Source organism: Xiphophorus hellerii, chromosome 8 (genome assembly GCF_003331165.1).
Source record: "Xiphophorus hellerii strain 12219 chromosome 8, Xiphophorus_hellerii-4.1, whole genome shotgun sequence".
Lineage (NCBI taxonomy): Eukaryota > Metazoa > Chordata > Actinopteri > Cyprinodontiformes > Poeciliidae > Xiphophorus > Xiphophorus hellerii.
The window spans coordinates 796,286-811,244 of NC_045679.1; the positions used below are offsets into that span (position 1 = coordinate 796,286).

Sequence of the window (14,959 nt, forward strand, 5' to 3'; positions counted from 1 at the left end):
ATAGAATAATTAGGTCATTAAGGCTCTGGAGAACTGATCTAGACAAGGAGGAGGTCACTAAGCCGTTTCATTCCAGCGTTTTGTACCTGAGGCACATCTAAAACCTGCAGGACAGCGACTGGAGGCCTGGAGCTTGAGACCCAAATCTGACCTTCAGTTTTAGTTACAAAAAAAGGTGAAACTTCAACCATAATAAAAATAAGAAATAATTTTATTTTTAACATATTCACACTAAAACCTTTGTAAAAAAAAAAAAAAAAACAATTCGTAAAAATATTGAAAACGATGCATCACTCTCATCCCACTTCACAATCATGCACCGCTTTGTGTTGGTCTGTCACTTTAAGTTTGTTCGTAATGGTACAAAATGTGGAAAAGTTCAAGGGGTGTGTAAAGCTCTGAACATAAATAAAAGGAAAATAATTTTTTAATTTCAATGTAGATGAAAATATGAAGCACAAAAAGGAAATTAATCACAACTTTTCCATTTTATTTGATGTACAAAATTAACAGATAAACTCTTACAATAAGAATTGTTTCAAAACAAGGAATGTAAATAGTTAAAATCTGTTTGAACATTAATAACAAAAACAACCATAAATTTACCCAAAATAATGTTTACATTTAGATCAGCATAATAAAAATATGATGTGAAATAAATCATTCAGTACATTCCCTTTAACAAACACTTTAATTCATCACAACACTTAAAATATAAATCCTAATCTCATTCATCAGTTCCATTTGAATCATTATGAAATATTAAAACCCTTTTCACCAAAATACAAAATAAAACGCTGTATGTGTAAAAACAACAGGTAAAACACGTCTGATGGACGGTCGTCTAAAATTAGAGTTAAGTGGTTGAACTGTAATTAATTCAGTGTTTATAAAGCTTTAAGATCCGGTGAGAACCAGAACCAGAACCAGCCTGCTGGCTTCAGATGTTTCTGATTCTAAATCTGAGTGTCTATCAGATAAATATTACATATTCAGTTTTTACTGCCTTCATTAAAGCGATGTGAAACATGGCGGAAGGAGCGAACGCGTGACCTGCACGCATCCGTCCACACATCCAGAACCACAAACCAACGCGTTCAGGTCCGTTTCTCTGTCTATTGTTGGTTCTGGAACAGGCCGGGCTTTGTCCTGGAGCAGCTGTGGGTCTGAGCCCGACAGAACCACAGAAACATCTGGATGCATAAAAACAGAGCTGATTCTGACTGGAGTTTGTCCCTTTGGGTGAAACTGAGCAGCAAAAACTAACAAACGTTTCTGATCCAGCAGAAAAACTTTTCCTCCTCAGTTTAACGGCACTAATAATTAATCACTGTGGGAACCAGAACAATAATTTATCTCTAAAGACGTCAGTCTAGCTTCAGAAAACTTTAATCTACTCTATGTATGGAATCCTAAGAGTGCCACAAAAAGAATAAATGTGTGAAATATTACAAAAACCAATTAGTATTTGACTAAAGGTGAGGATAACAATAAAGAACAGAAATATTAATGTAAAAATTCAGTCCAATACCAAAAATAATACTTTCCTCTCGAGCAGCCACACTTCATTATAGTTATTTTTATTATAATAATAATAATAGTATTAATGTGTTGCTAATCCCTAGATAGTTCCAATTTGCCTGACATATTTTAGCACCAAGTTACTGGCTAAAATATTTCACCAAAGGAATTATTAAATAATTAATATAAACAAATGAAAGACACAAAAATACAAATGTTTCTTTTTAAAATATATAAGTTCTTCTTTGTTGTGGCACTTCTGTGATTCCATACAAACAAACAGCTAAAGACAGTTAGCCTTTTAGCTACATGATGCGGCTCAGCAGTAAACAGATTTTTAAAGCAGAGGCTAAAATTAAGCAAGTAAAAGTCAAATAAAATAATACGAGTCCAAGCAGCGCATGGTGACGTTCAGGTTGGATAATAAACGTTAGCATCGACCGCATTAGCTGCTAAATGCTACAGATAAAAGCGTTGCAGGTCTGGACTTTTCTCACAGGGCCTCTGAAAGACCAAAATAAGGGAAAAGAAACATTTTCAACATAACTTTGTTAAAATTGTGACTAAAATTTAGAGAACAGTAACAAAAACTAGCAATTAGCCTTTAGCACGCCCATTAGCGGCTAATCATTCAGTAGCTACAGATCCTGAGAAGCAAAGGAAGAATCAATGTTTAATTTTCCTGCATTAATCAAAAGAACATCTGATTAAAGGCATTTAATGTGATTTAATGGATTTGAAGTAATAAAGTGAATAAAATCCAGGTTGGAGAAACGAAGCTGCGATTAGATCAGAGAAAATATTCATCATTTTTCTCTCCATTAGAAACACGGCAGAGATTAAAGGACAGTCATTCAAAACCTGTTATAGTGGTTATTAATAATTCATGGTTATTAATAATTCATGGTTATTAATAATTCGTGGTTATTAATAATAAACCTCAGAGGTTAGACGTGCAAAACTGTGAAATACAAACAACACACTGATAACCAGTAGACTATAATAATAATAATAATAATAATCCTCAGTGTTAAATGATCCTCTGAGTTATAAAACCAAACTTTTTGTGATCTCATCATGAATGTTGCAGAACTTTGTTGTCTTAAAGTGGAGCGGTTCTGTTGAATCGGGTCAGAACCGGCTCTGAAGCTGAAATGTTTCAGAATAAAAACATTAAAACTCCCTGCAGCTTCACATCTGACTCTGAGATAAATTCATAACTTTATGGGTTTCAATATGTTTCTGTGCATAAAAATAAGGAAATGTTTTTACCCGTCAGATTATTCTGGATTATTCTGGATTATTCTGGATTATTCTGGATTACTCTCAACATTCAGGATTAATCATCTGGAGGCCTGGTTCCTGCCAGGCTCTGCTGGAATAATCCAGATTATTCAGATTTAAAAGCAGCTGATAATGGAGGTGAGTGGAGCGACCCGGAGCGGACGGGAACCGCTGGTTCTGAGTAAACCGGGTCAGCAGAAGAACCTCCATCATGGGGCCTCAGTGAGTCTCGATCACCACCGGCTCAAAGACGCCCGGCGTTCCTCTGGAAGACAGAGAGGAAGCAGAGATCGGGTCAGGATCTGCTGGGTTCTGCTGGGTTCTGGTTGGTACTGCCGGGTTCTGGAGTCCTACCTGGTGGCGATTTGTGTCCCGCTCAGGGCCGTGGTCCCGTCTTTACTGACAAACAGTCTCAGGTGGCTGTCTGAGGACAAACAGAGCCCAGAGTTACGCGACAACGTCCATCTGGTTACCATGGTTACCGTAGTTAACATGTTCATCAACTGGAATAAATACAAACAGTAATTAACGGAGAAAACTTTAACTATAACTTTTCAATTAATTCAATTAAAACATTTAAATTAGAGTTTGAACTTTGACCCTTAATTAACAAAAACAACCTTTGATCTGAATTTCTACGTCCAACAGCTGGAAACAACAAACACCAGAAATAACCAATAAATGACCAAATACATCATTTTGATTCAACATGTCTCGTCTACATGGCTGATCAATGTTTGCTGTTTAACTCTGGATTCTGATTGGTTCATAGAATCTGAGCTGAGAGCTGATTGGTTCATAGTGAGATTTGAACCTTCGTCGCTGCTGCCGGCTGAGAAGTTCTGACTCTGAACGATTTTCTCCACGATGTCGTCGGCGTCGATGCGAGTGTCGTCCACGCAGCTCCGCTGGCGCTCCACGGTGTCCTTCTTCCTCCTGTTCATCACCATCATCATCATCATCATCATCATCATCATCATCATCAGTCATTGAATGCTGCCTGCCTTGACCCTGAAGCTGCAGCTTGTCACTTGTAAGAATTAGCACCTGCTAATTAGAAACAACCAATCAGAGCAGGGAGGCGGGTCTTAGCGCTGTCAATCAACCTAATCCCTTGCTTTGATACGCTGCTGCTAGCATAGCCTGTCATGAATGCTGACGCTTGTTAGCATATCCACTAATGACGGTGTACAAACAGTTTTTCTTAGCCGTTAGCACATTTAGCAGTGAGTACATGAGGGGGTTTGTCATCTCTAAGCCCCGCCCCCTGGCTCTGATTGGTTGTTTTTGGTTTGATTTCTTCACACAGCAGTAGTAGGAGACCGATCAAACTGTCACAACATGGAGAGAGTTTTAATAAACATATAAAATCATATTTTTATCAAAGTTACAAACTGCAGCTTTAAAAATACCCAGAATGCCGATGGGAATCTCATCCTGATCCGATCTGCTCCCCGTTTCTCCTGCTGAGCAGTGAAATAATCCCAGGAATGTGAGCCGACATGTCTGGGTTCGGCCAGCGTGCCGGGACAGGTGAGAACCCACCTGGAGGAGCGGTGGGACAGCAGGGCGGCAGCCGAGGGCGGGGGCGGCCGCTCCGGCTTGCTGGGGGCGGCGGGGGGCTGAGCGGCGCCGCAGGACGCGCCGCTGCTGGACGAGGCGTTCCGGTGGTGGCTGAGGTCCGTCAGGCTGGAGCAGCGGGAGTGACCGGTGCTGTAGCCTGGAGGATAAAGGAAACCAGAGAAGAAGACGTTCAAAATGTTGAAAAGCTCCTGAGTCGTCTCTTTCTGTTTTCCAGTCGGTCTTGAACATGTTGGTTTTATTCATCTTGATTATTTTGTGCATTTTGAATCGTTTTAGCTGAACTCCTCTCCTGCGTTCAGACGTTTAGATCAGGTTGTTCTTTAATCCCACGCTCAAAATGCTACAGCGACTGAAGATGATTCTGTTACAAATCTAACTTTTCACAAAAACAGAATTCCTTTTACACTTGATACTACTGGGACACTTTGATATGCCTAATATTTATGCTACTAGTATGTTAGCTCGCTAAATGTAAACTCATGCTAGCTTGGATTTAAACCCTGAAAGGAAGGTTTGATGAAAACCTTGTGAGAAATAGATGAATCTAAAGGTTTTCAGTTTATTGTGGAGACTTGTTATGGATTAACTGTTGTATTCGCGTAGACTGACAATAATCATGGAAAAAGAGTGAAGCGTTTTGTTGAAATGTCTGTTCTGTCAATGATGTGAGGCGTCCAGCAGTTAGCTGGACATTAATTTTGCATTTCTCTGTAGTTTCACTAAAGTGCTTACAGGGCCTACAGTTATGATTAAGTATTTGATTGACAAACATTATTGGAATCTCAAGAGTCGTAGCTTTCTAATATGTATAATATAAAAACCCACAAAACGCAATGTTAACGCTAACTAGACAACCATATTAACTAATGTAGCCAGTTATATATCCAAGCTAAACCAGCCTTTATGTCCACATCTACTTTTAGATGGTCAAACATCAACATTAACTTGCTAATAAAGAAGCTAACCGGGTAAACATCCATGCTAACTTGATAACATGCTAGATATTTAGAAAGCTCTCTATAGTAGCTAACCAACATGCTAATTTGTTGCTGTAATACCAATGAAAACCAGTTAAATATCTAGATTAACTGGTTAATATGGTTGCTAACCAGTTTGTTGTCCATGTTAACCCGTTAACATGAAGGTTAGCGAGAAAAATCCATGCTACTTTGCTAATGAGCTAGCTAACATGCCAATTAGCTAGAAAATATCCACATTTGTTAGCATGCAAATAAGTACTTGGTTAAATTTAAATGTGAATAATTTAGATATAACTTCTTAAAATGTTAGTATTGATCTGTATCTTTGGTTAGCATGCTAGTTAGCATGGTTAGCGCTGTGTATAAATAAGCATGGGGGAACAAAATTAAACTGTGATTATTCTGTTTCTGTAAAATGTTTCATCTTTCTCTGTTCGGCTCGATGTGAAGTCTTCCTTTATCTGCAGCTCCATTTCTGTTTTTAAGATAGAAAATGTTTTATAACAAAACTGATATCCACATTAAATCAGCATTAATCTTAGAAATGTCACAAATTTTCCTCCCAGATATTTAAATGTGACTCTGGCTCCTTAGATGTGCTGTTTGTTTCCAGCGGTGGAGGTTTTTTTTCAAACACCATCAGAGCCTCATTGATCAGAGTGACGCTGATGGAAACTGAAGCTGACCTGATATTTTGCTGTGCTGACTGGCGCTGCGGACGTGCCGAGTGAGGAAGACGTCATCCGGACTGTGGAGGCCGTCAGCGTGCTCCGGCAGCCCTGAAGCGGAAAAACACAAGACGGGTTTAAAAGCTTTCATTACGATTCCCTGACAACCAACCGGCTCAGCAGTTCCCACCTAAACCGCGAACTGAAGACTGTCTGGCTTTAACGGCACCAGGTCCCTCCACCATGCCCCCTGGTGGCTGCAGAGAGGCGGTGCTGTCCCCCTTACAGGCCAGCTGCAGGTTGGGATCCTCCACTCCAATCAGGACGGACTTAGCAGTGCTGGGAGGCCTGCAGGCAGCAGCTAGCATTAGCATTAGCATTACCTGCAGTCATCCGTCTGTTCATTCAACCCTCTGCTCATCCATCCAACAACATGTCCATCAGTCTGTTTGTCCATCCATCCATCCATCCATCCATCCATCCAACCATCCATCCATCCATCCATCCATCCATCCATCCAACCATCCATCCATCCATCCAACCATCCATCCATCCATCCATCCATCCATCCATCCATCCATCCATCCATCCATCCATCCATCCATCCATCCATCCATCCATCCATCCATCCAACCATCCATCCATCCATCCATCCAACCATCCATCCATCCATCCATCCATCCATCCATCCAACCATCCATCCATCCATCCAACCATCCATCCATCCATCCATCCATCCATCCAACCATCCATCCATCCATCCATCCATCCATCCATCCATCCATCCATCCATCCATCCATCCAACCATCCATCCATCCATCCAGTGTTTGGTGAGTTGGTGGATCTCCTCTCAGGTTGAGCTCAGATTCCTGAACTCACGTTTTGAAGCAGGGATCTCCAGACAGCAGCGTCATCCCGATGGTGACCTGGAGGAGAAAAACTGTTTAATGAAACTTCATGGAGACACAAAGAGACCAAAGTCACTTTAAGGATCGAATTCGACTCTAACAAACATCTGAAAATCTGATGAGTAGAAAATGAGAAAAAACTGTGTGTGTGTGTGTGGGGGGGGCAGTGTGTGTGTGTGTGTGTGTGTGATGCCTTCAGGATGGAGTTGTCCTGCCGGGTGTTTTTGGTGTCATAACCCTCCAGGATGCAGCAGCGGACCGTCGAGCCTGAACCAGCAAACTCAGAAATGTTGAGGTCAGCAAATCCCAGCTGGAGGAAGACGGACAGACGGACGGACAGACGGACAGACGGACGGATGGAGAGACAGACGGATGGATGAATCAACAGAAAGTGAAAGTCGGCTCAGGCAGATGGATCCATTGTTCCTCATACTTTCCATCTCTGCCTTCGTCAGAGGAAGTGATCAGAGACTTCATGAAATCAACAGCCTGTTTTAACCCCACATTCACCTTTATCAGCCCGATTCTCTCTGACCTCTGACCTCAGCTGATAGTTTATTTATCTTAGGAATAAATAATGAGCAGAACGAGGCTGATATGACCTGGAAACCCATTTAAGAAACTAGAAACACTTTAAAATAACTTGGTAAGGCCAGGAAGTGCCCGGTTCATCGGCCCAGTGGGCGAGGCTCGGTTAATCATTACATTTATTATCTGTGACACAGAAAAGCTTCATAAACTCACCTTGGAGTAGGCCTTCCCTCCCTTCTGCTCCTGCAGAGACAGAACAAAACAATCAGGAACAAACTAAAACCTGAACAGGTTGAGTTCCCGTTTCCTGGAAACCAGCCAGAGGTTTTCTGTTGGCAGGTTTAGGATGAGACGTCCAACATGTCCCCACTGGTCCCAGTTATGATTTTATGACTTTCCTGATGAAAACAAACCAGGCGGCGCTTTTCCTCTATGGATCAAAACCTTTTCTCTGGCACTGACACTTTGACTTCATTAATGAAAACCGGTCCTGAGCAAACACCAGCTAACCTGCTAACAGCAAAGCTAATTGTTCATTTGGTGCTTCTGCTAGCTTAGAAAACATTTAGCATTTTTAGCTTCTGAACATCTAATTTATTTGGCTGTTTTTTAAACTTGCATCTGTGTTGACATTTTGGTTATCGACTGTTAAGAATCATTCAAATAGTTAGATTGCCATTTACCCAGAATGCATTGCTGTTGTTCTACATTATAGAGTTCAACGTTTATTTTCTGTCTAAAGTCCAACTGTGGTCAAAAACAGCGCTAGCAAATTTTATTAACTGTAAAACTGAAACCATGAGTAAAAAACTCCTCCAACGGATTAGTTTAGCATTAGCTTCTGCTAAGTAGCATGTTGGTATAGTGTTTTATGATGTGTTTTAGTGCAGCTAGCTTTTTAGTTAGCATTGTCCACCACTGATGAAAACCTTGGACGCTCTGTGGACAGATGCATTCTGGTCCTGATGACCAGCATCCTTTCCCTGATCCTAGTGGGAAATGTCCACTCTGTGGTTTCCTGCAGAAGCAATGACCTTGACCAGTAATGACCTTCACCAGTTCCAGCATCTCTGACCAATCAGCACAGAGATCTTCTGTAGTTTTATTTAACCTCCATAGTAACCATCAGGTCTGTTTCCTGTTTCCTGGTTTTATTTCTGCAGAATATTTAAACTAATTCTAGATTTACAGTTTTTACTGCAGTTTGGATGTGATTCCATGTTTTACCTTCCGAACAGAAACTCTGCAGATGCAGGGATCCAACACTCCAGTGACGGGGCTGGCGCTCATTTTACACACAAAGGAGAACTTCTTCCCCCATCGAACACAGTTCTGCTGCACCTCCTCCCTGCAAAACACACACACACACACACACACACACACACACACACTTCATTTAGAGCTGAAACTGAAGGTTTTTCTCAAAGCAACCGTAAACCTCTGAGCCCAGAAAGCAGCTTGTTGCAAGATACTCCAAGAATCTGTGAAAATCATTTAAATTATGTTTTTTTATGTTTTACTTATAATCTCAAGTATGTTGACTTTCTGTAAAAGTTGTACAGTGTGTAATTATTTTACATCCTCTAAAACCTCAGAATTAGCCTCCTTTTGTAAATTTAACATTAGAATAACCATTTTATTCCTGTTTCTACAATATCAGACGCAAAGATCCTAAACTGCTAAAGGTTTGATAGCAGATAGCTAAAATCTTGGCAACATGTGGCTAAAGCTAACAGCTAGTTAGCAAGTAATGGAACTAAATAGTTTGGTGGTAAGTACCAAACTATCTTGCTAAGAAAAAGCTAATTCTCATTAGTAAGTGGCTAACAGCTAATTTACAAGTAATGAAATAATCTAAGCTGCTTGCTGCCAAGAGGCTAAACAACGTGCTAGCACAAATGCCAATCAGTTTGGTTAAAGCTACATTAATAGTATGTTAGCAAGTAGCTAAAAGATTGCCTGCTTGTCTAGAAACTCTCCAGAGAGTATCAGGTTAGCCAAGTAGCTTGTTAGGCTAATAGCCTTTGTGTAAATGTAGCTCTACATAGCTAGATGAAAGGTGTGCATCTCATTAGCGGGTGGCTTAAATAGTTTATTTGGACGAGGCTTAGCAGCTTACAAACAACCAAACAGGTCAGAGGTCAAACAGCTAACAGGTGGCTAAAAAAGCTCAGCACAACAACTTGTTAGCAAGTGGCTACAACCTAACTAGTTTAGCATCGTAGCCGTTCATCGTTCCAGTTTCTAAATAAATTTTTTCCTGAAGCAAAACTTTTTTATTTAGTAAACATGAGTACATGAGACATCAGCTTTGAATGTGAAATAAATCAGGTCATGATGTCATCACAGCGTCGCTTAAAGGTCTACAAACCCGTAGACTCAACAGTTAGCCTGTCGGAGCTAAAGGAGAAGAAAACAATCCAGTTCTCCAGAGAAAAGGTTTGCAGCTGAGAGCCAAGATGATCCGACTTTACGACGGGGTTTTCCTCCTCTGCTAACGGCAAACAGATGGATGTTGATCACATTTCTGCGATCAGATCAAACACAACAAACATCACAATCAGCTGTGACTGAATCAGCAACTCCTGCAGGAACTGGTTCAGTTTCACCTCGACTCGCAGCAGCAGGACGAGTTTCAGGCTTTTAATGATGATACAGGTTTCAGTTTCCAGGTAAGGAGGATCAACGATCAGATCATAGAACAGATTATAGATCAGATCATAGATCAGATTATAGATCAGATTATAGATCAGATCATAGATCAGATTATAGATCAGATCATAGATCAGATTATAGATCAGATCATAGAACAGATTATAGATCAGATTATAGATCAGATTATAGATCAAATCATAGATTAGATCATAGATCAGATTATAGAGCAGATTATAGGTCAGATCATAGATCAGCATCATAGAACAGATTATAGATCAGATTATAGAGCAGATTATAGATTAGATCATAGATCAGATTATAGAGCAGAGGAAGTTAAAGTATCTGGGTTTTAAATCTGAAACTTTTTGCTGATCTACAGTCTCGGTAGTTTTGTGCGACAGCAGGATGATAAATGATCTTCTTGCCTCTCTGTTGGAAACTATGAGACTCGTTTAAATGAGACTTGCAATAGGACCTTTTGATAAATCTGCGGTGAGACCCAGATGTATCTCTGATAGATGGAAACATGCAGGAACACGAAGTTGTTATTAAACTGAGATAAAGTCACAGTTTTCAGTCTGATGCAACAGTTGGATCCATGGAGTCCAGTTTCACTTTCCCATCAAACCAACCAGAAACTTTTCTTCTGTCAGATGATAAAAATAAATAAACTGAAATAGAAAACAGGATGGAGATGTCACAAAGGCTCCATACTGAAAGGGTTTTTTCCGTTCAAAACCCGTTTTTGCTGCTAAATTATTGAATAAATAGACATTTGAGCTGAACAGCAAAAATATTTAACGTTTTTAATTTGTTCGTCAGATTCTTCAACCGTCAGATTGAGTCAAGGTTCAGCTTTCAGAGAGTCAGGAGTCCTGATCGTTACTTTCTGTATGATTGTTTGGTTCTGTTGTTACAAACCGTACTGACCCGAAAGCTTAGCCCCGCCCCCAAAGTGGGCGGAGCCAAGAGTCTTGGGGGCGTGGCCAGGTGCTGGGATGAGCGGAGGGGGTTAAACTGGGAGTGGTCAAGACGAACGGCGACAGCTTAGCGATTCGTCGCTCCAGTCAGCGACTAGAGACAAATCAAAGCACTTTCTTTAAAAGGGTTAGGGTAACCCTAACCCTAACCCTTCCTTCCTTCCTTCCTTCTTTCCTTCAGACGGTTTTGATGTGTTAAACCCCCATCGACTGCAGTCAGGCGGAGACGGAGCGACTGGTTCTGCAGGTTCTCTGCTTTCAGCCCGGCCCACCTGGACACACAGCACACCTTTGTGAGGCAGAGCCTTTCCTCACAATGAGGCCGAGCCGCTGCAGAGCAGATACTCTGTCCCTGAAAGCAACTCGTGTTTCTGCTCCAGCACGGTTTCAACCCGGCTGGGAAATCGCAGCAGGTTCTGAAAATGTTTTCTGATGGAACTGTTATAAATATTTCACTCTCAGTGCTCTGACTGTTTATAGCTCCAATCTAAATGAAAGGTTTAAAATAATAAAGTGGCAAAAAGCCCAGCAGTTTTACTTTTATTGTTTCTGAAAATAATGCAGAACAAAATGTAACAGCAGTTAGCTGAACAGCTAGCAAGGTAATAACTTCACAACTAGCTAGTAAATAGTTAATAAATCACTAACAAATGGATAAACAACTAACTAAAGCTAGCTAGAGCTAAGAAGTATCAAATATCAGTTTAAACATTTTAAGGAGTAGCATGCTAGCAGCTAACAAGGCAGAGGCTACATGCACACAGCAAGTCTGGAAACGTGACTTTGATTTTTTACTGAAATTTTATTATTTTTGTGTGAATCATTCACGACAAGCAAGTCGCTAACAGCTTGTTATCAAGTGGCTATACAGTTGTATTCAGCTGCCCACAGCTAGGTAGCATAGCAGCAAAGCTATTAAGCTAGTTAGCTAGTGTAATAAACTCTTAACATGAAACCTTTGATTTCATAACAGAGAAACTAATCAGCCTTTAACTTTCATTTAAAATGAAAACAGCTTTATGATGTGTTAATAGCATGTAGCCTATGCTAGCTGCTTATCCACATAAAACTGTTTGGATTTTTTTTTTGCTGTTTTCTGTTGGAAAAACTGTAAATACGTCAGCAGAACATGAACCCAAACACGTCTTTGATTTTTATGAGGGTTTAGAAAGATGAACATCAGCGTTTTAGCATTTATATTGAGAACCATGTGTCTCATTGCTGCGTTGTTTTGATCTGAGCTAATAAAAGTTTATTGGCTGCAGAGCAAAGGAGAATATTTAAGGTGGAACACAGAATTGAACGTGTAAAAACAAGACAAACCCGTGACTAGATGGTGGAGTGGAACTGGAAACTCATTTCCAAAGCAAAACAACCTGATGTGAATAAAACCCATCTGCTAGAATATTTCTGTTGTTTTTAAATATAATCACAGATCAATAACCAAACCTTTAAAAAACGTGATTACTGATTGATCTGTGACCTTAAGAAACAACAAATAAATCAGAAGAGGAGTTAAAGTCTGCAGGTTAGCATCTTCCTGCACTTCTCTATATTCAGTCTAACTGTGTGGCGGTTCCTCTTCATGTTCCACGTTGACAGGTGACTCCAGGTGTGGAGCTTAGCAGGAACTGATCAGGCTGGGGCAAAGCTAACAGCTAACTGCTAACAGCTAACTGCTAACAGCTAACTGCTAACAGAACGATTCAGCAGGTTTTCCTGGAGATTCAAAGATCAGGAAACAAACAGAGCAGATGAAGTCATGAGTCCAGACCGGTGCTGCTGGGAGGAATGAGTCAGGCTGGAACAGAACCGGGTTCTGTTGAGTCAGGCTGGAACAGAACCGGGTTCTGTTGAGTCAACGTCTCCTTTCACATTTATTTTGAGATCCAGAGGAAAGAAGCTGCAGAACTTTATCCATCTTTTAATTTAAATTAAAATAATAGCTGAACTGGTTAAAACTGGACTCGGTCGGTCAGAGCTCAAAGGAAACCAGAAATCGGTATCGGCTGGTATCGGCCTGATCGGTGCATTTCCACCAAATCAACAAACCAGAACCTCAGCCGGTTGTTTCTGATCATGTGACTGGATGAATCGGCTTTTATTTCTGGTTCTGATGCTTTTGATAAACTTCCTGTTTCCTCCAACAGCCTGGAAACCGGCAGGATATTTAAAGTTTGACCTTTCCCAGAGGTCAAAACGAAGAAGATTGCGCTGAAACAATTAATCTGTTTAATCGTGATTAATCGATTTATGAAGTAATTGTCAACTAATCGATTAATCGCTAACTGGCCAGTCAGTCTCAGCTTTCCTCATGATGTCAGAACGTTTAGCTGTCGTGATCAAACCTTCACTAAAGGAAATGAAATGTTGATTTTCTTATTTAAAAATGATTTGAATTGTTTATTTGCATCTTTTAATGTATTTCTGATATTATATAAAAGAGGATTAAACGGTTAAATAAAAAATGTTCAGAATGTGAGAATTTATCTGATTAATTGTTACAATATTCAATTAATCATCTGAATAATTAATTGTCAGAAACGTATTGGCAGAATAATTGATTAATTGTTGGAATAATCAATCAATCATGAGAAGAACTGAAGGTCAGAAAATGAACAGAAAACAGTTTGAAAACAGTTCAACTCGTTCCTTTAAGAGAACGTTCTTCATGTCTGAAACTTGAGTTCCCGCAGCAACCGGCCCCCGCAGGGTGTGTGAGGCGGGTCAACATGACAACTAAAGGTCGCAGGTTCTATGGCCGCCAAGCCGTCCGGAACCGAACCGAACCGACAACAAACAGTCAGCAGGAACTGGGTCGAGTCAGCGGTTTGACTGGGAACCAGTCAGGAACCAGTCAGGAACCAGTCAGGAAGCGGCCGGACTCACCTGGAGGAGGAGATGCTGAAGTCTCCCCCGTCCACCAGCCGAACCTTGCAGAACAGAACCCCGTTGACGAACGGAACCGCGGCCAGCTCCTCCAGGACGAAGTGGACCTGGAACTTGAACTTTTTCTTCTTGATCAGAAAAGCCATGATCCCCAGAGAACCAGCCGAACCCCGCAGGGACAGACTGGGTCCGGTTCTAGAGGAGGCAGAATTCCCGGCGGTGTTCCAGGTGAATCATTCCTGGTGGTTCCTGCTGACCGGGACCAGAAACAGGACGTTATCCCGGTCCGGACCAACTCAGAACCGCAGCAGCTCCAGAACCGCTCTGCCACGCAAACACCGCTAAACTCACCGCACAGTCCGCCCGCAGCGCGTCATTCCGGGTCAGAACCGGATCCGAACTCTGAACTTCCTGGTTCTGCTCTTCAGGACATGTGCGGGTTCGTCCCCGCAGCGGAGCCCCGCAGTCAGAGGCGCGCCGAACCGAACCGAGCCGAGCGGTTTAAAGAGAGGGGCGGCCCGCCGTGCCCGCGCACCGCCGCGGGAGCGCGCAGTCAACAAACCAAAAGTACTAAACTAAACTAAATTAAACTAAACTAAACTAAACTAAATTAGACTAAATTAAACTAAGTACCCCCTCCGCCCCCCCCTCCCGCTGCTGCCGCCAAGTCAAAACCTGGAACTTTATTTTTTATTTCTCTCATTCTGAACATTTTAGCTCATAGTTAGAAAATGTAAAGATTAAATTAAAACCAGTTTAAAATTAATTTTTAGGAAAGAAATGCTTATTGATCTGGAAACCAGCGGCGACCCCAAAGAGGGAGCCCAGGGGCCCGGGGCCCTCCTGGAAAATACTGACCAACTAACACAGATAGAAATATAAAACGCAATAAATAAATAAATAAATGGAAGAAAACAAAAATATGTTTGTGCCAGAATTAATGTATCATTAAATTTAT

General features: G+C 41.1%; 1 protein-coding gene across 2 annotated transcripts; it reads right to left on the reverse strand.

Annotated features, from left to right (window-relative positions):
* Window positions 1-471: 471 nt before the first annotated feature.
* eeig1b (estrogen-induced osteoclastogenesis regulator 1b) lies at window positions 472-14,564 on the reverse strand. Of its 2 annotated transcripts, none has more exons than XM_032569359.1 (12): window positions 14,353-14,564; window positions 14,002-14,250; window positions 8,705-8,825; window positions 7,691-7,720; window positions 7,140-7,256; window positions 6,918-6,964; window positions 6,228-6,385; window positions 6,056-6,148; window positions 4,351-4,525; window positions 3,620-3,741; window positions 3,160-3,229; window positions 472-3,070 (listed from the first exon to the last, which is right to left on the reverse strand). In XM_032569359.1, exons 2-12 carry the CDS (start codon window positions 14,145-14,147, stop codon window positions 3,025-3,027), a joined length of 1,125 nt encoding a protein of 374 aa, XP_032425250.1. In that variant the 5' UTR covers window positions 14,148-14,250; window positions 14,353-14,564; the 3' UTR covers window positions 472-3,024. The 2 variants fall into 2 exon arrangements, with proteins under 2 accessions (XP_032425250.1, XP_032425251.1); XM_032569360.1 differs by having other exon boundaries at window positions 14,002-14,253.
* Between the last annotated feature and the right edge of the window lie 395 nt (window positions 14,565-14,959).